Source organism: Pithys albifrons, chromosome 6 (assembly GCF_047495875.1).
Source record: "Pithys albifrons albifrons isolate INPA30051 chromosome 6, PitAlb_v1, whole genome shotgun sequence".
Taxonomy (NCBI): domain Eukaryota; kingdom Metazoa; phylum Chordata; class Aves; order Passeriformes; family Thamnophilidae; genus Pithys; species Pithys albifrons.
The window spans coordinates 38209681-38237460 of record NC_092463.1 but is presented as its reverse complement, the minus strand read 5'-3'; the positions used below and the strand labels follow the sequence as shown (position 1 = coordinate 38237460).

General features: G+C 39.1%; 1 protein-coding gene across 1 annotated transcript; it reads right to left on the bottom strand.

Annotated features, from left to right (window-relative positions):
- Positions 1-112: 112 nt before the first annotated feature.
- Positions 113-27522, bottom strand: LOC139673182 (cytosolic phospholipase A2 epsilon-like). Its single transcript, XM_071558353.1, has 20 exons — positions 27378-27522; positions 25359-25431; positions 17362-17498; positions 16911-17042; positions 15617-15657; positions 14643-14685; positions 14003-14066; positions 12495-12655; positions 12181-12273; positions 11507-11544; positions 10784-10940; positions 10180-10316; positions 9467-9689; positions 8200-8314; positions 7358-7495; positions 6418-6525; positions 5125-5316; positions 4483-4649; positions 2849-3032; positions 113-1991 (listed from the first exon to the last, which is right to left on the bottom strand). The coding sequence occupies exons 1-20, from the start codon at positions 27402-27404 to the stop codon at positions 1753-1755; spliced, it is 2469 nt and encodes an 822-aa protein (XP_071414454.1). The 5' UTR covers positions 27405-27522; the 3' UTR covers positions 113-1752.
- Positions 27523-27780: the final 258 nt, after the last annotated feature.

Here is a 27780-nt window from a genome sequence, read left to right as displayed (position 1 = left end):
CAGTGGCTGAGAAGCTACAATTTCTGGTTTAGCTCAGACTACCTGAGATTTTGAGGTGTATCACAAATTCTGAACAGGGACATACAGAAGGTCGAACAGGCTCAACAAGGCATCCGTAGAGAACTGTTTTTATTGTCTCAGAAATACATGTTTTCTGATTAGTCTGAGGCTGGTAAAACCAACTCCCGGAAGGAGCAGGCTCACCATTTACTAACAAAAAATCCACAGGCAAAGTCAAGCGGAGTACCCAATCTTGACAAAAATATACCCAACAACGAAAAACAGCTGAAATTGTACCAGAGGGAGCCTGCAGACTTTGCAAAGCTGATAGAACATCCATATCTTTGCAATAATGGAAGGACCTCGACAAATGTTACAACACCCTCCACAGCAGGCATTAAGGAATCAGTCACAATGCCCATTTTGACAGTTCAGGTACCTCACTTTGGGTTCATGAGTGGCTGCTCAGATAAAACAGTGAATGGGATTTTAGAAGATAAGGTTGAAATAGTGTATGTACCTTGCTGGGAAATTTATGGAGAGAAGAGACACTTCTATAGCTCTTGTCTGCTTGTTTTAAGCCAGGCTCTACAAGGAGGTGAAGAACTTCTGTAAGTCTCACTTTGGCTGCCCTTTGACAAACTCCCAAATGCCAGAATCTGCCTTTCTTTCACAATGCTTCTAATGGGACTATTACCAAAAAACCAGCAAAAACCAACTCCTTAACCAGCTCCAGTTCTGGAAAATAACACCTCTCTTTCTCCAGTTATCTCTGAGAAAGAATTCACTCTAGAAACAGAAGCTACAAACCTCTCTCTGCTGAACCTTTTTTGGCCTTTAGTGTGTTTGTGTGATGCACTGTGATGAAGTGAACAGAATATTGGGATCCTACTGCATTTCTCCAGTATGATTCTCTGTGTGCAATACCATCCATTCTGCAAACCCCTTTACATGCTATCTGTGTTTGATAATAGTTCAACTCGTTATACTGAATGAGCTCCAAATTATGCTGAAGCAAAATTGAATTTTGAGGAGATAACTACAGAACACACATGTTATCTGGGACCGAACACAGTTGATTGTGAGAGGAAATGGCAATGGTCCTTTAAAAAAAATGTGTAAGTTTGATTGATTTGGTAAGAATAGATGTCACTAAAGACCTAAACTGCCACTGATCCATGAAACAAAAAATTTGGAAAAGTCAAATATCCATCATAAAATATTTATTTCATGACAGTTCATGATGAAAAAAAAAGCACCAGGGAAACAAAATTATTTAAAGGTAGAAGGCCATTTAATTCAGGCTGTTAAAACCGAGTAAAATTATTTCAATTGGAACTGCATGGTCACCACCTTCTGTGTCTGAAAAGAGCTTTATGGATGTACTACCAATAGTCCCAATGAAATGCCAGAATATTTTGCATAAGAAAAAATAGTAGCAATTAGCCACCAAGGCAACAGGAGGTTGCAGGGAGAGCTAAGCTATTTCCCTATCACACACAGCTGAGTTTTTGCCTCTTGAGCATCACAGTGAGATGGTGCTAACCACATAGACTGTGTTTGATACCACAGCTCTGGATCAGAAAGCAGTCTGCTTAGTAAGTCAGACTACATGTCTGGGAAACAAATACTTCAAGTTTTCATTTTTGAGAAGTTTACTTAGAAGGATATGGCCCCTGCCAAGAACAGTGAAGTAGCTATCGCTTATGTACTGTCATGGTAAGCACTTAATAAGGGAGAGGGAAAAGCTGTTCAAGCAGAGGGCTGTGCTTGTGATACTGGCTGGCTAAGGGCTGCCTTCTTCCGTGCCACAGCCATACGCAAGGCCTGAAGAATCATGTTCTCATTATTCATGATGTTGTAATTTGTCAGCTTCAGAAGCTTGTTGAAATCTTCTGCTTTCAGTGAGACCTCTCTGGTTGAGTATGGAGAGCTGAAACTGGAGATGTCAACCCTGCCCTGTTCCATTTCAGCATCACTACGTGACATGCCTATCAAAGAAAAAAAGGAATGTGTTTGTACAGTCCAACATAAATACCATATTCTGATAGAATATGTCAAGAATAGCCAGAAGAGATCACAGGTGCAATGACTATGAAGTGCAGTGCTATGATTTCTGAAAAATCTACTTCTGGACAAAACCTAATGGAATAAAAAACCACAGTGGTGTCACTAAATGCTGTTCCATTGCAATCAGCACCTTCTACTGGCCAGCTCATGGCACATCATTTTGTGTGATCACTGGTGCTCAAGTTTTACTTTGCACGTTCTTGCAAAACTAAAAGGAATAAAGTGATGTACAGAACAGGAGGAAGCAGAGTATTAGTAGCCTTGAAAATCATCATAAAAGCAATGTCTCCATCTCAAATACTAGCCCAGAAGGACACAGTACATATCACTTTATGCACTTTATGTACTATTGCTTTGATTTTCCAGCATATTCAACCAACACATTAAATGGCCTAAATAGAAAGCACAGTAGTTCTCCACAGAACCCTTGTATACTGTGATTCTCCCCTAGATCTGACTGTCATAAAAGTACATAATCTGAAAAATAAGCTTTGTTTCTACACGCCAAACTAAACATTTGGAAATTACAAGAAGAAATTAGTTTTCATACCTCAAATTGAGGAACATGTTTTCCTCTTGCTGAATTGCACTGACAGACTAAAATTATACACAAGATTTCAACAGATTTTGCAAACAGTCCAAATCCTCCCATTTTGCAATATATTTGTTATTAGGAACAAGCAGACAAAGGATTTTTGTACTGCGATGTGGAAAAAAACACCCAGGGAGTGAGAAAACTCAGTGGGTCAATAAAATTATCTGGGTACTATTAACTTACCAGGTGCTACATATCTTTGAAAGGTGTCATTCACTAATGGAAAATAAAGCAGCAGAGGAGCTCCTGGGGTGTCTGCACCATCAAACATGTAACACTCTTTCAGGTTTTTCTCATCATCCTTCAGCCCAATGCAGGGAAATGGAATTCCCTGCTCTGCAAAGTATCTGCAAGCCTGTTCCAGGGGCTGGTCATGGCCCAACAGCAGCAACATAAGGAGCAGAAAAGATACCCAAGATCAGACTGTTGACAAAGCTCCATAATTCATTCCGAGTTCATGCCACAAAACAGAACGAGAGCACTGCGCAGCCAGCAATACCATGAGCACCTGCAGCCCCTGGGACTGCTTTTCTGTTGCCTGAGGAGCCATTTGGAAATAGTCTTACAGAAAAACAAGTAATATCAAGATAGTAAAGAGAGTTTAAATATGTACTAAGGCACGTCCCTAAAATAGGAATATGATTTAGGAACAGAACAGATAAATTCAATACCACATTATAAACCATCATTACTTAAAAGAGAAATAGGTCAAAAAAATGTGGATCTAAACAAAACTAAATTTGCAGTCCAAGACAGTTAGATTAACAGTCACATTTTCTGTTGTGTACTGTTTATATAGCAGTATAACTTGTCAGTTGACCTCAACAGACTTAAGCAGGGTTTTGAAATCAACCTACTCTACTTCTATAACTTTGAATTTTAGAAATAACATGAAATTTTAAGCTAACATATTTTAGACCTCAAAATGTAGCACTAAAAACATCCAGCAGAAAGCTCATTTGTGACGGTCAACTTTCTAAGATTATCTAACAAAAAAGTACCACCTAAGTATGAATTAAATATTTCCAAAAGAATTATGAATACAAGAATGAAATATAGTGCAAGATATTATTTTTTTCAGCTGCAGTACAGAGACAAGTTTTTTTATATGTGGCATTACAGTGTAAGAGCACCATTAAAGTCCCTTTCACTGGAAAAAAAATTACAGAACCTTAACCAGTGCATTTTGTGGCTTTGATGGTGTCCCTCAGGGACAGTTTACAATTACAAGTCTATATTTATCCATCTATTTATGTGGTGAATATCACTTTCAAAATCTATGTAACCATTTTAATCAAATCAGATTCCTGCAAACATAGTAAATACATTTGATATCGTGCTTCAAATCCACTATTTAAGGAGAAAAATTGTATTTATTGAAAAAGAAAAAAATAAAGATGAAGACATTCTTCACTCACTAGGTTGTTCCTGGACTGCTAAAAAAATCCCATTAAAATGAAAAGACAAATAAAATTTTGCGTGCTTGAGCAAATGCAGAGTAAATTCAGCATGTGAATCATAAGGTTTTCCCAGCTATATTTGTGCTATTAAATCTTACATATGACTGTAATAGAAGTTGTATCTTGACCTTCCTAACTTCACTGTGCTGCTCTATATTTCACTGGTGAATCACTTAGGGCTATTTCAAAAGTAGTTTGAGAAAAATAGAGATATTTTCCAGAAATCTCCATTTTTCTTCTAAGGTTTGAAAACAGCATATTAATAAATTCCACCAAGTTCCACCTTTTACAGACACCTGTCTGAAAGCTGCAGAAAACAAAGGAAAAGAAACAAAAACCAGTTTTGAGGCTTCTCACCAATGTCTGTGATCCACCTGTGTAATTTAAGTGTATGATGACATCCACTTTCCGCTCTGGTCTCATAAGGGGTGGGTAACTGGTTTCAAAGAAGAAAGCTGCATCCACCAACTCCAGGTGTTCCGAGTTGCCCCTCAGGTCATTAGGAGAGGTATCTAGCAAAGTGTCTAAAGAGTAGGAGATTCAGAAGTATTAGCAAACTGCAGAAGGACATCTGTCAAGTCAGAAAGCAAAAGGGAAGTGAGTTTTTCTCCCATTCAGAGTCTTCACTTTGCTTTAGGGTAGCGTGCCTCAATCCTGAAATTCCTTCAGCCTCTTGATTTACACTTTGTCAATGTTTCCAAACTCATGAACTGCACCAAAACAAACGCTGATGTGGCCTACATACAGAGCCCCACTGCAGTAATTTTCATCCCAGTGAGGACTTCCAGTACGCAACGACCCAAAAATGGAACAGCTGTATTAGTGAAAGTGAAAGGTGTGAGGAGTTACTTAGTTCTTCCTCCTCTCAGTAAACATTAACAACTAACCGCAAAACCCGTTCAGTTCTCTTCAAGATGTACAAACATCCCTCACTAATTCCCAGTCCCTGCGCCTGCCATAATGACTGCTGAAACGCAGAGGCAGGAGAGCGGACCACACCTTTCCATTTTGTGAAATGTTCATCCTGGATATATTCGTTGTGCATCTGGAAGCCCCTTAGGAAGTTGTGGTACTTGGAGACAGCAGGGCGGTCTGTCAGGATATCCCGCAGAGTTGTGGAGAGGCCACTCATGGGAGTGAAAACACATGTGGCCATCTCGTATGGCTTCTCAGGCAAGTCTGGTTGCTCCTCTAGAGATACAGAGCATAAATTACATGCAATTGAATTATAACCACAATTAAGAATAGGCTAGACAGAAAGAGGAGAAAGGGCTAACAAGTCTTCTGTAGCAGTAGTAATTTTGTGTTCACAGGCCTCAGCATAGAGGTATTTTTCCCTATGATCTGCTATAAGTTTTGGTTATTTCTTGACAAAAGTATAAACTTGCTTGTGTTTTTTAAACCCTAATTTGCTACATCTGACTAAAAGAAAAATTTCCTGCTAAAACAATATGATTTTGGTACACATTAAAGTAATCTGCTTTTCCAAGAAAACAATAAACAGAAAAAATAATTGTATTTATACATTTTAGAGTATTACTGCTTTTAGATTCCATCTAGGTTAAATATGAAATTCAAACATTATTTTCAAAAGAATAGTAACATTTTAGTGTTTTACTTTCAAGTAAATACTTTTACTTTAAAAAACCCAGTTTGTTCTAGTTGGTTCAGGTGTGAACATCTGAATTAAACAGAAACTTGCAAATTACTTATATAAACCCAAACAGAAGAGTTTAGGGTTTTTCTTCTGAAAACATAGTTCACAGAGAAGGAATCCAAGTCTGTTCTCTGGCTTTTCTTGAATTTTAACGTGAAGATGCTCATGAATATTTTCAAGGAATGGTCTTTCAGTACAGAGCTACCTCTCTCAGCTGATGTAATAGAGCTCCACTACATTGACTTCATTTGACCTCTACTAAGTCTTTCAATTTAGTCAGATTTTGAGGGAGGAATGTGCTGTGCAGGGCAAATAGATGTTGAAACAGAAACATTCAAGCTTCTCTCTGGCTAACACAAGGCTTTGACAGAAGTATTTCTTTCAAGCCTATTCAACACTTTAGGGACCACCTTATGTATCCATCCCTATCTCCTATGCATAAAGGCCTGTCTGATGGTGTCTTTTCTTCTCATCACAATCTCACTATTTAAGCAAAGCAATGACTATTCAGTAAAATCAAATCATTTAATTTTTCAGTAGGTTCCATACCCAGAAACTGAGAAAAACTCAAAAAAATGAAAAATGTGGGTGCAGTTACCCTATTAGAGGGGCCTAGAGGAGGGTACTTTATTTACCTATTTCAGTCACTTTGTCTTGGGTCCACCTGTGCCAGAAGTCCTCTGAATTGTCAGCTGCATGCCAGGCATCCAAGAGGTTTTTGGAGAAGATGCTACTCCACATTCCTAGAAAATGGGAGAGGCATAATAGGTAGTGCTGATGTAGACACAAGAAAGTTCTTTTAAAAACTGCCTTTTGTTCCTTCCACAGCTCTTCTCTAACTTCTTCATATTTCTATCCACTTTTTGCACAAGTCCACACATGTATTTCAGTGTTAGGTCTAACTTTAAAGATAAACTTATTTTAGAAAAAAATTCAAAATATTTTCCCTCCCACTATGTTTTACCTGGAACAATTTTATTCTGATTTTACTTTGCCATTTTCCTGTTTTCATTTTCATTTATTTTTTCCTTTGATAAAGAAGTATTTTCAGCCAGTTCCTTCTCTAATTCCCCTCTTTCTTGCTCCATTTATTTCTTTTCAACTTTTCCTTTAGCTTCCACCAAGTCTTATAGATTTCCAAATTCAGATATTTTTTGCAAACTATGGGAAATGGTGATGCCTCAAAAGAACTCACGAAGATACACGACTACTTATTTGTCATTTAAGTTTCATATTATCATAGTCCTAATAATAAGATCACCAAGGGCAGTTGAATGAGTCTCAGGAAGCATAGAAACATAAAATATCCTAAGCTGGAATGGATCCACTAGGATCATCAAGTCCAACTCCTGGCTGTGCATAGGACAACCCCAAAAATTACACCAGGTGCCTGAGAGCATTGGCCAAATTTATCTGGCAGGTTTGTTGCTGTGACCCCTTCCCTGGGGAGTCTGTCAGCTGACTGACCCAGTACCTGTGCTCCAACATGCATAACAACAGGTTTCTGGGGACTAATTTCCCAAATTTTTAGTGTTGGTATTAAAATCTTGTTGGTCCCCTAGACTGGTGAGTCACCTTGCATGAAACAGATTCGGGACTCGGGGAGCTTCTTCATCAGCCGACCCATGAAGAACTCACTGCCAAAATCCTCTGCACGAATGAAGGCACCGTACTTCAGGAAGCCCACCTCATACGGCGTGAACTCCACCCATTCTGCCAACACATGCACCATCAACGTTAGCTCCACTACTACAAACAATCCAATTGCCAGACTTGGAATAAACCTTTCAGGTATCAGCTTTCACAGATGAGCTGGTTTAACACATGCCCTGAGCAATCCCTGCCAACAGCCACCACTGAACCAGCTATCTCACTACCTACAGATTTGTGAAAAAACAATGTCAGGGCTAAGGGAAAATTTTAATTCTTCCTCTTTATTTCTCAAGCTAGGTTTCTCATGGAAGGTGGACTCAAACACATTGATTTCTATTGCTTTTATTGCCTTTAGCCAACCATGTAAAACACAGAATCATGGAATGGTTAGGTTGAAAGGGACCTTAAAGATCTTGTAGTTGCAACCCTACTGCCATGAACAGGAATATACATTAAGCAAACTTAAAGCTCCGGTAAATAGCTTTCTTTAAGAATTTGTAGCATTTCTGAGACTGTGTCACAGAATTATGTGGTGTTATTAGTCTGAAGTTAATATCTGTATATACACAGTCACATGCCAAAAGATTTTAGAAAATACTGAACTGTTACTCTCTATCCTGTGGCTGCAAAGTTACTCTTTACATGTCTGAACAATTCTTCTCCTAGCTTGTAGTGAGAATTTCAAACAATTCATTATTTGCAGTATCCCCACAGTGTATCTCCCGAGATGAAAATACAGCTCTTTATCAGAATTGAAACATTACCTCTAAAATCTTTGGTGGCAACTTTGTCCTTGACATTCAGGGCAAGGTAGATGGGCAGAGGGTTCTGACCTTGATTCACTGCCTGACGTTGATCAGAAAGTCTGTGGTGGCTTTTCTGAATTTGGAAAAACCCAAAGAGTTATCTGATTACGAGTTCAGCTTATAAAGTCTGAGTATGAAATATAATTTTCCCAAATTTCCTCATAAATTTACCTTCATGTGCTTGAATAACAGAGGACAAGAAAATCATGTTAGCAAGAATTATTTCTTTTAAGGTAATTGGTCTGCATTCAGTATACAATGACAGCAATTAGTTGTTTTACATGCTGTTCTAGCTCTGCATTGTTAAATCTAAGTTAATTCAGCTGTTTTCATACACTTCATCTGTTAAACATAAGAGTTCTTCAAAGCAGCATGTTAATGACCCATCTAATCTTTTTTTAAATACCATATGGAAAGTTAACATCCACAGAGGAAAAATCCTTGAACTGTCCAATAGTGAAAACTTATACATGAAAGGGAGATTTCTGAGTATACTTCAGCAAAATTAAATTCTAGAGAACTTTGCTATTTAGCACTGAGGCTTGAAATACAATGTGAAATATGATATGAAATCAGATTATTTCATCTTTTTCCTCTAGACAAAATATAGACTATGTTTACAAGATTTAAAAGTAAAATAGCTTTTTCTCCAGCTATCATCAGGCTGCTAATTTACATGAAAAGTTTTGCTTGTGTCATTACAGCAAAATTAGATACTGGAGATTCTGAGAGATCAAATTCAAAGAGGCTGAAAGGCACCTGCAAAATCACAGTTTGTGCAGATAAGATGTCTCAGGAAATCTGGATCTATATGCTTTCTTATCATAAAATCATGAAGTTCTGTACATATGAGGTATATCTGCAGAACATTCAAGCTACAAGTGCAGCTAGTGTAAATATTGCAGCAGAGGAGAGATGAAAGCATGGGGCCACAAAAAGCACCTTAGAACCTTAACATTTTCTTGGACAGCTACAGTATTAATTGGCATTCTGGTTACTTTAGAGCTTGTCTGAGCATTTCTGTGTTACATTCTATCACACTTTAGGCTCCAGTGTAGACATATAAGCTATATCTCCAACTTAATAATATAGTATAAGTGGTGTTCTACCTACATACCAACTACAGTATTATTGAGCAGGTTCTCTTCCCAAGGTTTTAATTTCTTGTAATGGTCATAAATATGAAGTGAACAACTTTATAAAAAGAAAGATGTATAGACATTACCCCATCATTTAACATGGATTCAATCATGAGTCCCCACAAATCAATAAAAGAGGTCTTATGTCCTGCTTGGGTCCTTTGGCTTAGCTCTCTGTAATAATTTCTTAGACTTTTCAAGCAAAAAGCCCCCATCTTGCACTTGGCTGCTTGCTTCCGTGCTTCGATAATTATTTCTCCAAGATCCTTACGTGACCAATCAGCATCTTCATATAGCTTTGTCATTGTCCTGCAGGCAGGAAACACAATGGAAAGTAGGAAGAAATGAAAAAAACGCTTTTGAAACTCAGAGAATACACTTTGCAGAGTTTTGGGCACTTATTGCTGTATCTTTTAGTCACTCTTCTCTCTGAGCTTACTTTGAGCAGAAATGCAAGTCTAAAAGGCAACCAGCCATAAATCTGGAATCCAACATGAGCAGTTACACCAGCTGTCTATGCTGTTTCTGTCCAACAGCAAATAACCATAAAGGATCATTTTTGCGTAGAATTAAGGATGTTTGCCCTTCCAATAAAGTCTGCTCTTTTCGTTAGGGATAGGTTACTTCAGTGACACCAAATGTGTGATGCTCAACAGTCCTTTCATAGATGACCTTGGCATTCATAGGCCAAAGATGGAAGCAATAACTCAATTCACCACTTTTACCTCGAGATCAAGACAAGCATGGGTTTTTCTTAATACAACAAGATCCAAGCAGTAGCATCAAAATGACTCCTCACCATGTTGTGCCAGATGAACCACTGATGTATGAAATACAGTCCAGAATGCGCAACTTTTGAAGACCCAGAATGCTGCCATACATGGCAGTGAGTGCTCTTATTCCACATCCTGCTGTGGTCACAGCCACTATAGGCACCTGTTCAAGATAAAAAAGAGGAGAAAACATTGGCAGAAAAGTCACATTAAGGCACAAATAATGTCAAAGTATTACAAAAAGTAACATCCAAACACTAAAAATAAATCACATTTACAGAAAAATCACATTAGAGATAAAGCAACACTGCTCTATATTTGCAAGATTTCCCTGTGGAATATATTAGATCTTGGCACTTTGGGAAGGATTTTTATGAAATGCAGATGGAACTCATTGGTTTGAAGCTCCTTCAAATGATTCAGTTGAAAGCCAGAAACAGAAATTTTGCTTGTCCAAACAGACAGTTGAACTCTCCAGCTGAGATCATTCTGGTGGCAAACAGTGCCCTGGAGGAGAGGCTAAAGTCAAAGGCCCTCATTCATCCAGATGGAGGTAAAAAATCTCTCCTCATCTCTAGCCTTGAGAGAAAGGAGGGAGAAAAATCCCCTAACAGTGCCCTTCCTGGTTACCTCATGCTCTTGCAGATCTTCCTCCAGATGAAGAACATCCTTCAGTGCAGCAGCAACCACCTTCCTCCGGTTTTGCAGGAAATTCTGTTCATCAGAGCAGAGGTCAAACCCCAGGCGGGCATCCAGGTTTCTTGGCCTGAAACACAGACCCTGAGTCCTGCAACCAGAGCCCAAACATTGATCTTAGATTATTAGTCATTGTGGACAACTCCAGCTCAGCTTGTGTGTGTTTACAGATTGTTGACAGTATAATGTAATTAATTAGAAAGAACAACACACTTATGGTTTTATTTGCTCATATAATTATCTTTTCAAGTTTCAGTAGTGCTGCCATACATGCCGGTAACTAGATCACCACTGTCAACAGACACGACAGTTGAATGGGGAAACAGCTACAGTGCCTTGAAGTTGTTTGCATAATTCAGAAATACAATTTCTTTGTGAAGCTGCTCTCTTCATCTGTGGCCATATTAGTGCACACAAATCAAGATCCATTACTGAGATAATAGCAGCTTAGAAATTCAGAAGAAAATGGATCCATGATTTAATGCATCATCCATGTCCAAAGGGGAGACTTAAAAATAGAAGTATGCAATGCAATAATGAACTCACACATCTGCTTACAACTGAGACTGCATGTACCCCTGCTGATTTCAAATGAGCTTTGTGTAGGAGGAAATACCTCCCAGTTAGAGGATCAGGTCTTCCTGGAGATTCACTTACCATGCATTTGCCTTTGTGTACAAGTCAATTGTCCTGTCCTGAAAATCGCAACACAGATAGTGTAAGCAACGTAATCCTGTGCCTTCCTCCCCCACTCCATCTAGGGCTTGAGTTTCCCTATATTTGAAGTCAGCAACACAGCTGGAGAATCTGGCCAGCAGTGGTCTGAACTGTGAGAGACATGAACAAGCTCCAGCACACTGGGTTGAATAGAAATGGGCCATGCACAGAAGCTAGGTGGGCTTAATGGCCCTCATCTTCTCACAGTTTAGCCTTCATTTTCTGGGAAGGTCATTGAAAGCTCAGCATCTGAACCACACACGTATGTTCTCTCTCTGATGTTCTGCTTCAGGCATTCCCTTTGCAAATGGAAGTCTTAACTGTCATATCCATTACTGTTAGCTCACATACTATGTTGATGAATATGCATATTAGACATATCTGAGGAAGTTAGTTTAAACTCAGAACAGGGTTGCACGGGGCATGCCTGGAACCACATCCAGAAGGAAAGGAAAAAAGAAACACATTACATAGTTGCAAAGTGACTGTCATTCCCACCTTACACTGTAGCATGCTTTGTGTCTCACAGGAACTGAATCACTGAACTGTAAGTCTAATCATTCACCAAAGTGATGGTTTGGGGCTATTTACTGTTAAGAAAGACTTGTTCTCACCTCTGCTATTGTTATTTTCTCTTGCATAGGAAGCAAGTTCAGAGGTAGAGTCACAGACTCATTCATATCCCTTTCATTTTGACTTGACATAGACTGAAAAAAAGGATAAAAGAAAAAATAAACAAGGCAGTTACCTATAATTTAAAAAAAAAAAAAAAAAAGGAAAAAAGGAAGGTAAACCAGTCTCTCCTGTCTCACATACATGCACTTATCAATTCCCTGCACACGTAGATCTGCACATACACTCAGGTCTTAGCAGTCCTCAAAGAAATGCACAGCAAACAGCCAGCTACATGTTAGTGGCAATCACATACCCTGCTGAGGCGCCTCCGCCGCGGTAGAGCCACAGTGAGCGCTGACTGATTATACTTGATGTAGTGGAACTTGGCTGGGGAGGTCGCACAGAGGCAGGAGCTCAGTGTGTGCATCTGGGTTCCTTCATATGACCCATCCACAGTTAATGCAAACTTTTTCTCTGAAGCAAAGGTAGTTCAAACTTGAGATCTTCAAAAATATTTGGATAATTTCTTTGCACAGTAATGTGATATTTGTTTTTCTAAAGTAATTACTTCATTTTGACACCCAAATGATAGCAGAAATAAGTAGATTGACTTACCAGAGAGTTTCAGCTTTAGAGCTGGTGCACAGAATGTGCCATGTAGTAACTGTTGCTTTAGCATCACTACACTTACATATATATGTGATTGTCGAGACTACCACTCTGTTCATTAGGTAAGGACTCCCAGGTGACAACAGTTTTGGGGTAAAACTACACTCTCTTCTGAAATTTTCAGAATACCTTATTATTATACCAGAACAATAATTTAGTATTACATAATATTTATCTAATTCTGAGATACATTGAAAATTCCAGACTTTTGGGGAAACAACATGGTTTTTTATAGCAGAACAAAGCTCTCTTTGCAATCAGTAAAATCTCAGTCCCTCTTTCCCTTTTCTTCAACCTGTAACTTTTCTTTTTTAAGTATTTCTAGCACTTACAAAAACAATGTCTGGTGGTTTTCTGCCTTCATGCAATAAGCCTCAGATATGCCTATTCAAGTAATTAAAAATGGCCTTTATATAGTGTGATATCAACCTAGGTTCAAGGTGAAATATATTCTCTGAATTAACATACTCAAAAGTATCTAATCAACCTCCAAAAGAATTATTCCACTCAGACATCCTCAGTCATATCTAGTAAACTTGTTCACTGAGAGAGCTGAGCTCAACAGGATCATCCATGTTCTTAAGCAATATGTTGGATTGGGGTCATCAGGAGATTTCAGAATGCGATGGGACTATGTAGGAGGTACACAGTTCCACAAGTATGAACTTGATGTGGTAGTGATACACCATTTTAAGTGTGCAACAAATTCTTTTGGTAACATACTATGTGTCTTGGGCTTCACCTAGTGACGTGTTTAATATTGTTATACCTAAAGAAATTTTATTAAGTTAAATGGTAAAACAGGCTCAATCCTTATTCTACCCATTTTCTTTGTCTCAGAATCCAGAAACAACAGGAGCTAGCTTGGGTTTACCATTCAAAAAAAAAAAACAACAATCAATTCCTTGCACAGATACTCAGGAAAATTTGAAATATCTGGCAAGATGTTATTGCAAAGGGACCACGTGCTTATCACACCACCTTCTGGAATAATCTGTATATTTTTTATCAACTACACATGCCACTGGAATCAGTGGGATTTTGTCTTGCACCTTAAATAACTTTAAACCAGGGTGTTCAAGTGTATAACACTGAGTGCTTTTGCAATAAAATGGCAACCAGATTTGCTCATTAAGTCAGTGAAAGACTCACCCACAGTGTCCTTCCTCAGCCTCCCATCATTCACCTGCACCTCCAAACAGGAAACTTCACGGGACTATAAGAGACAACCGAGGCAAGAGATAAATGCATTCACTATCAACAGAGCTCTGCCTCCTCCAGTCCCTTGGACACATGCCCACTGGGTGTCAGGGCACACATCTTGGGGGAGAGGTGGTGCTAGCCTGTAAACCAGGTCTAGGGAGTAGGGAGATGGGATTGGGCTTCCACATGAGAAATAACAGATCATGTACAGATGAGGAAAGAGAAGGGATCTGCTCGCTCCTGCCTGGAGGAGCAGACTTGCAAGGGCCTGGGGCGGGACTGACCACAGGAGAAGGCTCTCCAAACAGAATGCTCAGCCCAGCTCTCCTCTGGACAGATGGAGATGTCACACACTAGAGCCCAGCTCAGTTTAGACAAAGACAAGCACTGGCAGCAGCTCATAGGTTTTGCAGCTTCAGCCTCCCAGAGTGTGAATCACTAGCTGAGACAGCCAATGGCAACACCAGCTTTAGCTGCCTCTTGGCCAATGCCTTCATGTCACCATATGGAACAGCCCAGCACCTTTAATATCAGCTTTGCAATAAACATTCCTATATGGCAGGGAAAAAGATTATGAAATAAAAATTACCACTAAAACTCCATTAGTAACAATGTTTTCAGGAGGATCTGGACTGAAAGACAAAATGGAAAACAATTAATTCAAAAACAGCACTTCTTTTTCTTTTGACTCTTCTTAGTGGTTATTTCATTATCTTTATCTTTAAAAGTCCATCTTCAGGCAGCCAGCACAGACAAACAGAAATTTACCTGCACATTCAATCCAATTTGCCTCTCACAGACTTCAGTCTGAACCTTAAACGATTTATAGACATCTGCTGAACAGAGGAGCTCCTAACTATATCATACAGAATAGTTTTCTGACACAACGAAGAAAATTTACACAGGGATGACATATTTATAGGCAAAATTATACTATTGCCCCATATTATTCAGTTTGAACCTGTGGGATCAGACCTAAAAAGCTGGTGAATTCATCCAATATGCCATAAAAAGTAAAGGAAAAAATGTTATCATTTACCTTAAAAAATCAACAGCAGCACTAGGACTGATCTCTACATCATTCTTGCCATTAACTGTACAGTTAGCAAGGAAACACAGTAAATAAAACTTTTTAATCTATTCCCACCACTAAAACAAATTCCAAGTATCATTTTCCCACAATCTTATAGCAAAGCAAACATCTGGGTTCGTTCAAGTAAGGAGCAAAAAGGGTTTGAAACTTAAAACTTCCACGTGTTAAGAATGTCCCTCTTTCAGTTTGGGGGGCAGCTGCCTTCAGGGATATCTCTGTGCCCCCATCAGCACCTGTGCTTGCTTCTCCATGTGTTTGGATGCCCGGTTAGAAGCATGCACATCATGCATGGTCATGCAACCCTTCTCCATTAAATGGTCTACACAAACCTTTCCTGAACACCCAAAGCTATCTGTTTTATTCAGATGGTGGCAGCGTTAGGGGGCTGCATGCATAAACTGATGCTCTGTATCAATAACCTTATGTCTACATTTTACATTTCTGTTGGTCACCTATTTCATCTCACGCACCTGCTCTCCATTGTGAATTCAACCTCCAGCTCCTCTTTTCCCTGCAAAAGAAAATTAAGGCACTCACTGTGGGTTGGTCCTCCTGCAAAGAAAGGTACCCTACAGGAATCTGTGGTCTTCAAGGGTCTCTATAAGTCAGTGTCCACCTCTTGTTACTGCATGTGCCACAAATTTCTTCATATTGTATCTGCTATACTTCTAGTATCACATACTTCTAACATCATATCTATTAAATTAGCAGTATCCTAGTTTAGACCTTGCAGGACATGCATAAAACATACTGCAGGGCCTCTTGGTGGCTGCTCCCTCTTTCTGCAGGCTGGTGTTCCCCCCTATCCCCCACACTGTTCCACAGACAACTTTCATTTCCCCTTTCCCTTCCCCTCCCATGGGTTCTCATTCTCCCCACTGATCCTTGGCATGAATGAGTGTGGATTTCTCTAGTTCATACAAATCATCCTGCCCCTCTCCCAGCCCTCACCCACTCTCAGATGGGTCTGGTGGTACATTAACATAGTGGCACACTTGATTGTATGTAGCCCAGGGTGTTCTGTAGCGTGCGCTTTGGTTTGGTGGAGTCCATATACATAGATTGTGTGCTCATCTTTGTCTTCTGTTATTGCCTGTCCCTGAGATTTTCTTTCTCTTTGAAAGTTTTGGTGCAATTCCCATTATCTTCTTGCTCTCATAGTGTAAGCACTAAGGAGAACATGGCAAGGAAAGCCAGCCTTTCCAAAACGTATCCAATCAAATCAACACTCACTCAAGTACTTTTACACCTAAACATTGCCCTTAAAACTTCAGTATGAAGTTGTCCCAACCAGATGAAATTAAGATTTGATGAAAAACTCAATTTTTAAATAGTTCAGCTCTGCATGAGTTATGTTCATTTTCCAAATAAGCTGAAACCACACTAGGGTTGTGGTTTATGACTGCAGACTATTACTTTTATATTAGCAAAACATAAGACACAGCTCAGAACCAGCAGCTACAACTGCAACTACTGGGGTGAACTCTTGATATTTTGACATCGAGGACAGTAAACAGACAATCAAGTTCAATGACATTGGCCAAGCTTTTCTGTAGAAGCAGCATCCAAAATTTGCTGTAACTACAGAAACAACTGTAGGTATCAATCCCTGGAACAGATGAACATATGGACAGTGAGCATATGGACAGCTTAGTATGGACAGTGAGAAAGGCTTGTATATGGGACACATGAGAGGAAAGCTGAGACAACCATATTCTCACCTGACTCCACCCCCTTTTCTAGGTCCTTGAATTTTATCCATACCTGTGGATTCAGCTGGAAACTTAGCTGAATGCTTTCTCCAAGCTGGATTTTGGAGACATCAAAGAAAACAGTGAGGAGATGGTCATCTTGAGTTACCTTGTCCTCATCACAAACTTTTAGCTCCAGAATGTTCTGGGATAAAAATTAAATAATTAGATAAATCAATCAATAAATATGAAAGGTTTAACAAGTATGACATGCTACAGATATTTCATTTTAGCTGAAGAAACTTGGGGAAGAAGTTCAAGAATGAAAAAATACAAATATTGCTGTCACTCTCTACACACTGTTGACTATGCAGGCAGATACACTCTTATCCAGCCCCCTAAAAGCTAAATAGGTACAGTAAGAAGAGAGTGTGAATACTTCTTGAGGGAGCTCAGAGTGGAAGGGCTATATGGCATGTTCGAAATCCATTAAGAGTAGCTGTGAGAGGTATCTGCATCCTTACCTTAACCTGGCTCTGAATCGTGAAGTGGAAGGTTTCATTCCATGTTGGGTTCTTGCTGTTCTGGACTGTCTTAGTGCAGAAATGCTGCACTGAAGCTGTTGGCAGGCTCAGGCTCACATAGCAATCAGACTGAGTTACTGTTGTAGAGAGGGAAAGCATGAAAGCAATGGACCGGTGAAACAACCTTGTACCCCATAAGGTGGTGAAAATTTTTAAGCTCTGTACACAAAACAAAACACAGAATGCAGGCTGGGAAGCCAACTAAGGTACCGTTAAGCCACTGCTAGACAGACATCTTGTTCTACTACTGTGAAAGCCTGGCAACAAGCTCTTCTTGAGAACTACTTTTTTTTTTTAATTCCTGGAAAAAAATCATAAATGTTCAAAATACACAGTTGTATTGCTGAAAAGCTGTCCATATCCACTGGAGCATTTACACACAGCAGTCTGACAGAGCTGGGCACTGTGGACAATAGCAGCAGTGACATGGGCTATCAGATAGATAGAGCCCAGCTCATTTACACCAGTCTTCCGCAGGTAGGTATGAACACGCCTTAGTATGTCTAGCTTAGTAAAGCTCTAGCTTTATCTTCTGCCTTGTCTGTTTTCTGGAGCATCCTTCCTTTTTTCTGGGACCTCTGGCTACCCATGCAGCAGAGGCAGGAGCTCTTTGCATCAAAGGTTCCAATGAAGCTCCATTGCTGTCAGAGAAGATGTCTTCCACCAACATACTTGTACTCAGTCTGCCTTCTTCCCTTTTGGAAATTTAAAGAAGGGGATACACAGCACACCACAGACATCAGCAAAACAGTTTTTCAAGACAAAAAAAAAGTAATGCACTTTCAAGAAAAAAATTCAACATCTGTGGAGTTGAGAGGAATTGAATTTAACCTTTTGTAAGTGGTTTAAAAAGAGCACAGGTAAGAAAAATATTGAAATGTTGGACTGTTTGATGGATAACATTTGCTTTGAGAAGCAGCTGTCCTGAGGCACAGTTTTCACAAGTAAAACTGCATTGAAAAAAAGGTTTGCTTAATGTGACTATTTTCACCTGCATCTCTGTGCCTCAGCCAGTGCAGTAAAGGTTTTGCAACACTGAATGCACAGGTGAAATCTTGCCTGTGTGTCACAGCACAGAGAGAGCTGACAGTGCTTCTTTGCAAAAAAATTGCATTGCTTTTGCCTCCCTTGGAGGTGTATTCAGGTCATAAAGTTCATCTCTCAGTTTTAATGTTCCCAGATGTAGGGAGGGCAGCTTTAGTCTTTATTTTCCTTTCTCAGCTGAAGAAGTCAGTTGTAAGGTTTGGCTTCCCACTTAATCTCCGTCACAGGTGATGGATGTTCAGGGTCAAATCTTTGGGATGAAACAATGCTTAGGAGCATTCTGCGGTGCTTGCATCATCAACAAGCACTTTCATTCTAAGGGCATAATACTCTACCTGCAAATACATTTTGTACATCATTACCAGGAAACAAAAGGCAAATGTGAAAAATGAGATTAACAATACTGTGGACCCATGTTCAAAAGTCAAGGATGATCACCCTACAGAATACAATTGATTGGTTAGAGATGAAAACCTACACAAGTGCCAAAGATAGCCTGGGAACTATTGTCCACAAATGTCAATCCCATTATTAAAATTGTATTTCCTCTATTTGTAATGCATGTACTGCTGTTGCATAGAAAACACACCTTCTGAATAGCAGCTGAATAGGCTTAAGTCTTGTCACACTTAGTTTTACTGGTAGACATGACTTTGGGAAACACAGAATAATTGACTTTGCCCTTTTTCATCTCCCACTCAAGGATTAACAAAGCCAGTCCCCCCTCCTATCCCACACTCTGTTTCCCCTGAGGCTTAAGGGCTTAAGTAACCTTTTTTTAAAAAATACTGAGTAACTTTGACAGATGAAGATAATTGTGGTATAGTTTAAGATATATAATTCTAAAAAAATATCAAAACACATAGAAATCATCTGAGTCTCTAACAATTCTAATAGCTCCCAAAATGTGTGCATACAGAAATGACCAGATGAAAATCTTTCCTGGCTCTTAGGAAGTTCAGACTGATACTGGCACAGATTGCTATGGCTCTTGTCTCTAGTAGAATGATCAGAAGGACCCAAATGAATAAAGCTGTGGGTGAACAAAAGCTTATTTCATTGACATTTCCCAAGTAGCGACACATGCTCTGGCTACTTTGTTGCAAAGAGCAAAGTGCTATTTTGAAAGTTCATAATTTTTTTTTTCTGTAAGTGATCACTATCTGCTCCTGGACTGAGTCACATACCTGTAAGAAATAACTACCTGTCAGACAGCAGAGCCCTGACTTCTCATTTAGATGTCTGACTTTCTCTGGGGTACCCCTGACACAGCCACTAAACAAGGATGCTTCCCTCTTCTTATCTGCCAGATGTGTTTGGTGAGGTGCTTTGTATTTCAGAGGTGTCCTCTGACACCTAATTACTTCTTGTTTGTGACGTATTTTCCAGGTGTTATGAGGGAGCCACTTAAAACACCCAGGAACCTTTTTTATACATCTCTGATACCTCAGACCTGTATTCTGCCTGACCAATTCCAGGTACAAGTAGAGGTGAGAAATGGCAAACCACAGCATATCCTGTGCCCAAGTTGGTCGGTCATGCCACAATATCCCATTGCGTTTCCATGTACGCATATACATTTCCCATTGTGAGCCACGTGCAAGAAAATCATCATCACCCAGGCATGTAAGCCTAACCTCCGCCTAACTACAGCAATTACACTCACACAGTATACAGACAGCACAGCATGACACCAGTGACCTGTTGTGTCCCTCCCCTTGACCATGACATGTGAATAGCCATCAAACATACTTGATGTGGCAGCTCTGGTATCGCTGTGGGGCAATATCCTGCCAAAAGCAGGTGTGGCAGCAGGTATTTATGAAAGCACGATCTCTTCATCCAGTTATTACACTAAGTGTCTAATTATCGTCCAGGATAATAGCAGGACTGGATCTTAATTGTGCTTTGCCATTTGAAAGCATTACAGCAACATGACACATACTACCATAAAAACCACCATAGGCCCAACACCATGCTGTGTCCCAAACAGTAGGGCACCAGCAATTCTGGCTCAAGCTGAAATTTCACCTGTGTCATGGAGAGCTCAAACTCAAGAGACCTAATACAAAAAAAAAATTAAAATTCACTTTAATTCCACCTCCTTTCTTGATGTTAAAAGATGCAACATTCAGCTCACCTGTAACCTGGGCAGAAGTCTCAAACATCGTTTTTGTCTTGGGCTGCCTTAAACTGCTCACTACTTCTAGGGGGTAGATTTTTTGTTACTGTTATGGTATAGTTTTTTTTTCTTATGTGGTGAAAGCATCTGAACCAAGGAGAGGGTCTCAAACACTGTTTGCCCTGATCATCATCTTGGTCAGGTCTCCCTGCACTTGGATCCATCCAAGTCTCAAAATATAAAGTGTCATCACCAGTTGAGAGAACTATTTTTCTTCTTTTTCCCACACTGTGTAGATGAGTAGATACCTGGCTGAAGGCAGGTGGACAGGTCAGCATTGCTGTTTTCTAGAACTCAGAATATTAGATAATTTACATAACTCAAAGCTTTTTATATTCTTTTTTAAATAAGAATGTGGATTATTTCTGTGAAAGTAAACATCTTTCTTCTCAAAGCCCTTTACAGTCAGACCAACAGAATTCATTCTGTCCTGGAAGATTAGGTCCTGTCTCCAGGGAGAATTCAATATTAATCTTCTAATAGCTGAACTTCCACAAAAAGCTTCCAAACTTTATCCCACTCTGCTCTTCACACTGGGTGGAGCACCCTACAAGTATCCCCAAAACAGTATCAGTAGCCTCATTTACATCCTTCCTTAAAACACTCCTTTGCTGAGATGTTGCCAAAAAACTTTACTTTTTTTTCCCCTATTTTATCTCTTGTTGGTCTTTGTCAGTCCACATCCTCTGATTATATAACCATATTTCATGCAGCACCAAAAACAATAGGCTGTTGGTGCATAATTGCAAGTGCTTAAATGGCAAAGTAAGTAATAAATAACAACGGAACAATAAGAATAGCACAAGAACAGAACACCAGAGGAAGTCTGCAAGCCTGCAGTAAGTATCACATTGGACCATAGTCCCTCAAGCAATAATGTATTTCACTGATTATACATCTTTTCAGGATCTCAATGGTCTTATATGAACTGATCTCATATATGGCAGAACTGTTACTACAGTCCTGTAAAAAAAAGTTTTGATAAAAATGTAAAATATATTTAATAATTTTATAAACTATAGTACCAAATTAATGTCTTATATTAAAAAATGCAAAAACTGAAGTTTCTAAAATTAAAAAGCATAATTTTTAAAAAATCCATAAAGCTTAAAAATATCATTTTCTTACTTATAAATTCTGAAGAATACTTTTAACTATACCAGTCAAGGTCCATTTAATCTACAACCCACAGACAGTGTCCACTGAGGGATCTTGGATATTTTCAGTAAGCAGTGAATGATGGCTTAAAATTGTTCAGCTCAGTACCCCCATCCAGTTGCCTACTTTTACCTTGTTTATACTCTTAATACTATGTTTCCTTTTACATTTGTTCATTCTACTTAATAGTTTTGTTACTCTGCAATAGCTTCTTCTTTAGTCCCTTTGACTTCTTCTATCTATTTATTTATTTATTTATTTATTTATTTATTTATTTATTTATTTATTTATTTTTAGGGAAGGATGTCTGGTCTTGTTAATAATGCCATCAGTGCCAGAAGAAAATGTGCCTCACATTTAGTGATGGGTGTCCAAGGAAGAGTATAAGAGGGCCAACATCACATGATGCTCACTCAGCCCTCACAGTTTAAGATTCAGAGATTTCCTGAGCCAATCTTCACTGGATTTTTTTCTTCTATGAACTTGTCCAGTTTCCATCTGAAATCTGCATAAGCTTCCGGCATTTGTGATATCCTGCCATGGGAACTTCCCAAGGAAAAAGCCATGTCCTTCTATTTGTTCTGGAGCTATGGTGGTTGTCCAAGGTCTGTGAGAGCCTGATTTTGAAATCTGAAATTCTCTGCAGAGAAAGCTGTGTTTTTAAGGGTGGGTTGGATTGGTGCACATCCAAGTCTCACCCCATTAGGGAGTCAGGGTGCATATAGGACACACACCCAACTCTGGGAACCAGCAAGTGTTCACAGGTCCAGGAATAGCAAGAGGCTTAATGAGTCTGGTGGGGATGTGGGTGTACTCAGTGGGAGATGGGAATGTGGAGAGCACAAACAAGGCACTACATAGGTGTTATCAATGATATCAGCTATGCACCAATACACAGGTGGAAATTAGTATTATAAATTACACACTGAAGTATCAGTGGGAAGAAGAGACACAATAGTGCAATGGTGCCTTAAAAAGCAGAACAAAACAATTTAAATTGTTATAGATAAAAGTACTCTGTTATGCACTTAACTTTCATTAAAAGTCTTCTATTATCTATACTATAGGAGATGTTAGTGAGGTTTTGAGATTCTCTTGTTATGACTTAATTTTCCCATTTCCATTACCTGGAAAACAGAGCAGATAGACCAATATTGAAATCAACCTGTAGCGCCAGATTGGGAGACCTTTAAACACTAGATGAGTATTACACAAAGTGATCCAAAAACTCTACAGAAACATAGGACAAGGTTGGCCATAACTGGCAAGAGATAGAAGAAGCCAATTTAAAATTTCAAAAATTGATAGGGTGACTGAAAATAGGTGACACTTGCCAACTAGTTCTATGTATAAAAATTTGCAAGAGAGGGAAAGTAAGAAAAACAGAGCTGGGAAAAGAAATTATGAGAAAAAATCAGTGTGAAGAAAAGGGTACCATAGAGAAGTCCATTTGCTGCTGGTGGAGGGCCACAAGCTCTTGAGTTTCATAAAGTTGTGTCTAGCTCATCTCTAGAGAACTGTAAAGATGACTGTAAAACTGTAAAATCAACTCAGTAATATTCCCCTAGTTTTACACATAAACCAGGAAAATTTGGTGCATATTTTTTTATCTCAAGACTCCCATTTTACTGCTTCTCAGTGAAAGTCCTATAAAGTTATGAACATGTACTTTGCACTAATATGTAATTTACATTGTCAGCAAAATCTAGCAGAGATTAAATTAGTTCATTAAAATTTTTGAAATATAGGTTTATTTTATATGATAGTCTATCAATATATATATCTCAATATATATATATATACACATAAATAGATATATATAAATATATAACTTCTACAAGTCTGGCTGCATAGAAAAACATGTCCTCAAATGGTTTAAAATGAAATCTTTCTGTTGACAAATTTTACACTCAGTAAAATCAAATGTTACCAAAATTAAGCAGCTGTCAATCAAAAGTAGATTCAACATTTACACATAAGCAAGGCAGTGTGCCCTGACTGGTATGATTTTCTTTTCCTATGTGATGAATCCACAAGAAAAGCATTCGACTTTTGCAAGTACTTTTCTGTGTTTTTTGTGCAAATTTTTTCCCCTCAATATTTTAACTGATACTTCCATTTCAAACAAAGGATAGCTTGACAATGTTGGTGGTGAACGTCTGTTGTTCTGGGTTTTTGGCAACATCCAGCATATGTTTCACAGTGTCACGCAGAACAGCTTGGAAAGCCCATGCTGTGGCTTTACTGTTGCTTCAGACCTGTACTGTGCTACAAAATCACATCCGTCATTCTAACTACTCCTTTAAAAACCTTTATGGGCTGGTGGGACATGACTTGGACTGGAAAGCAGAAATGCCTAAGCATTTCAGTACCTGTCCCATGTCCTAGAACTTTCTAATACTGTGAAGGACAGCATCAAAACATAGTAAACTCCATTCAGAATAAAAATAGTTTCAAGAAGCATTGATCTAGATGAGAAAAAGGTAGAGAGGAAGTTTGGTAAGTTCATTATCATGCATATGGTTTAATGGAACATGATTATCTGGGGAGATACCTAAGGGACATAGTTTTCTACACCTCTTTCTGTCAGTTCAATGTGCACATTTGTATGTTCAAACAGGTTTTAGCTGTAGCAAGGGATACTATAACTGAGCTTTCCATCTGTAGAAGTAGTCCTGTGGGAAAGTACATATTTCTTCTTCCCCGTACATTCGGTAACAACAAACATCTTACTGTACTTGGAGTAAGAAACTCTTCTTCACATACCTTTGGTGTCTAGAGAAACTGTTGCAGACCTTAAGGCAAACCACATTGGAAAGGCACAAAAAAATATCTTGTCTTGTATCTTTTTAACTGAACAACTTGTTCTTGTTCCTATAGAAACTTTCTGGATTCAAACCTTTCTATTTGCACAAATTAATAGATCCAAGACAAAATCAGTCACCTCCTCAGACTGGAGGGGATTGTCTCTCGCACCTTTTTTTCTAGTGCTTGGCAGTTCAGATATTTATGGACTGTTAATAAACATTTACATAACTATAATTCCTGGGCATTTTGTAAAAATAAATAAGAATAGAAAAAGCTAACTGCGAGCCATCAATTAAATTTTGAAGCATGGCTGTGCCTAAAGTTGAATCAAATTTGACAGTCTGTGAGATGTCAAGTGTCCAGTCCTGAGCTCACATAAAATATTCTGTGATAGGCCCAGGGTTACAGAGTGGGCACTACTGTAGAAAGGACCCACAGAAAGGAAGTTCTTATTGCAGTCTTTCCTGTGAACAAAAAACCATTTATTTACAGATTCAGATGTGAAACATTTTATTCATTCTGTGCAAACATGTTCTGCCTTACTACTGGTGGCTAGACTTCAGTGTTGCACTGGCAAATATGTGAGAAAAAATAATATCCCCCAGCTGTGCTTCCTCATCTTCAGCATACCATGACCACACATCTTCTATCTCTCTCATTTTATAAATAGTCTGTAGTGTTTGTGACACTTGGTTATATTCAGAGTAGCTTTACAAGCATGAGATTGCTTCACAAAGATACTTACACAAGTCTGCTTTCCTGGCATTTTTCATCTGTATGATTTTTACGGTAAGCAAGTTGCATGGAGAGGGTTCTGTCTGTTGAAAAGTATACAAAATGCATAGGATGAGCATGCAGAAAGGGAAAAGAGAAGCACAGTCAGAGATAACAATAAATTGAGTGTTTCAGTTCCAATCAACAAAAACATCTCTAAACTGAGGTTCCTCTTTTTGTAACATTGAATTAAGTGTTTCAGTTCCAATCAACAAAAACATTTCTAAACTGAGGTTCCTCTTTTTGTATTTTCTTCTTCCCAGAGGGTTTGTAACCAGGTGTTGCCACAAACACAAAATGTACAATTACAGATCAAATCTCTGATGTTCTCCATTTTCCAATCTGAGGAAACTTGTGGTAACCCTCAACTTGTGGTGTCTGACTCTACAACCCAATCTCAGACAAACATGTGATAGAGAACCTTGCTGTGTTAATAACACAACTGACACACATCTTGATCTGTAAAAATTCACAGGATGTCATATACATCCACTATGTTACATAGCAAACAGCAAACAATCTAACAGGGCATGGATTCATAATGATATCATGGTGTAATGATGCCACTCATCAGTTGATTTATAGCTACATAATTCCATTCTTATGTTTAATGTGGAGCAGTGAAGGCTTTTAAACAATGAGGACCTCAAAAGTGCCTTCCAGAGACCCATCCCAAACTTCTCAGTCAGGGTGAGTTAAAGCCAAAATTCTGCAATTATTTCTCTCTGAGTAATTCAGCTCACCCAATCTTCCTCTAAGCAAAACTCTCAGGAAACTATCAAAGGAAATATTTGTGGCCTTCCTGTACTTCAAGGGGGTTATAAAAAGGGGAGAGCGACTTTTTACACAGATAGCAATAGGATGAGGGGGAATGATCTTAAATGCTCTTAAACTAAGAAAGAAGGTATTTAGATCAGAAATTAGGAAAAAATTCTTTACTTGGAGAATGGTGAGGCACTAGGACAGGTTGCCCAGAGAAGTTGCAGATGCCCCATCCCTGGAAGAGTTCTAAGACCAGCTTGGATGGGGCCCTATGCAACTTTGTCTCATGGGTGGCACCCCTGCCCATGGCGAGGTTGGACCTAGATGATTTTTAAAGTTCCTTCCAACCCAAGCCATTATACAATTCTATGATTTTACAAAACCACATAAACCTAAGTGGTTACCAAAAGACATTTAACAAACCTACAAGGAAACTGGTTTGATTTTGTCATTCTCTCTCATCCTAAGCAAGGATCAGACAAACAGGGTAATTAATGAATATAGAGGGGCTGAAGGTGAGGTACCTTTTTACCTAGATAAGTAGCCTCTAAAAGAAATAAAAGGAGGGGAAATTGCACATTTAATGATCTAAATGACAAAAACCTCCAAAACAACAAATAAACCCCATAAAATCTCCAATAAAACCACATCAAACACTAAGAGGAGCAAAAAGGAAAGAGCAAACCTAAGTAGCAATGCAACACACAGGTATAAGAGCCAGTTCATGCACACTACCTCTAAGAGCAGGAAGTACCACTGCAACAAATACATAGGTCAGTATATAACAGTTTGTTACCATTCATTCCCTTATGCCCCCAAATGGCCACAATTTTTAAGAGAGCTATATTTAACACCTCACATTATATTATTTTCCTGACTTGCCCTATGCACTCTTTGAGATCAGAGATAACGTCTTATTTTTCCTCAGTGGGTTGTTTTGCCTAGACCCGTTGAGTGGAAGTGAAAAGGTATCTTTTTTTTTATTTGGGGCTTTTCTAAATAGTTAAATTACTGAATTGTTTAAGCCTTTGCATTCCTGAAGGCCAAAACACAAAGTAGTCACAAACCCAGACAGAAGCTCTGCTTTGCTCTCAACTTTGGTGCTGAAGAATAAATCACAGAGCTGAAGATACAGAAGGTGGAACACCACCTCCTAAAGTAGGTCCCCTGTCCCACCAAGGGACAGCCTGCTCGGCTCATTGCAGAGCCTCCTCTTGCTTTTTCTTACCTCGCTCTTGCTGTAAAACAGCCCCATCCTGGTCTTTTCCACACCTGAGCCAGCTGTGAAAGGTGTAGGTGGACGGGTACAGAAGAACTTCTTGTGCTTTAGGCTGCTGGGAGCAGGCAGGCAGGTGTGTTAATGCTTGACTCAGCACAGCCTCACCCCGCCACCACCACTTGAGCAATCCTCAGCTCCTCCTCCTCTCCCTCCTCCTCCTACTCCTCACAGCCCAGAAGGTGAGTGCAAGCCGCACCTGCACCAATGCACAGACATCCAAGCTCTGGCACTGCAGAAGGATGGTCTTTGCAGCTCTAATTAGAGGGAAATAGAAACTGAAAATGCATCTTCCCTTCACAGTTATAGGTACTTTATAGGTTACTTTAAAGCATCCCCATCACTTTTTGACACA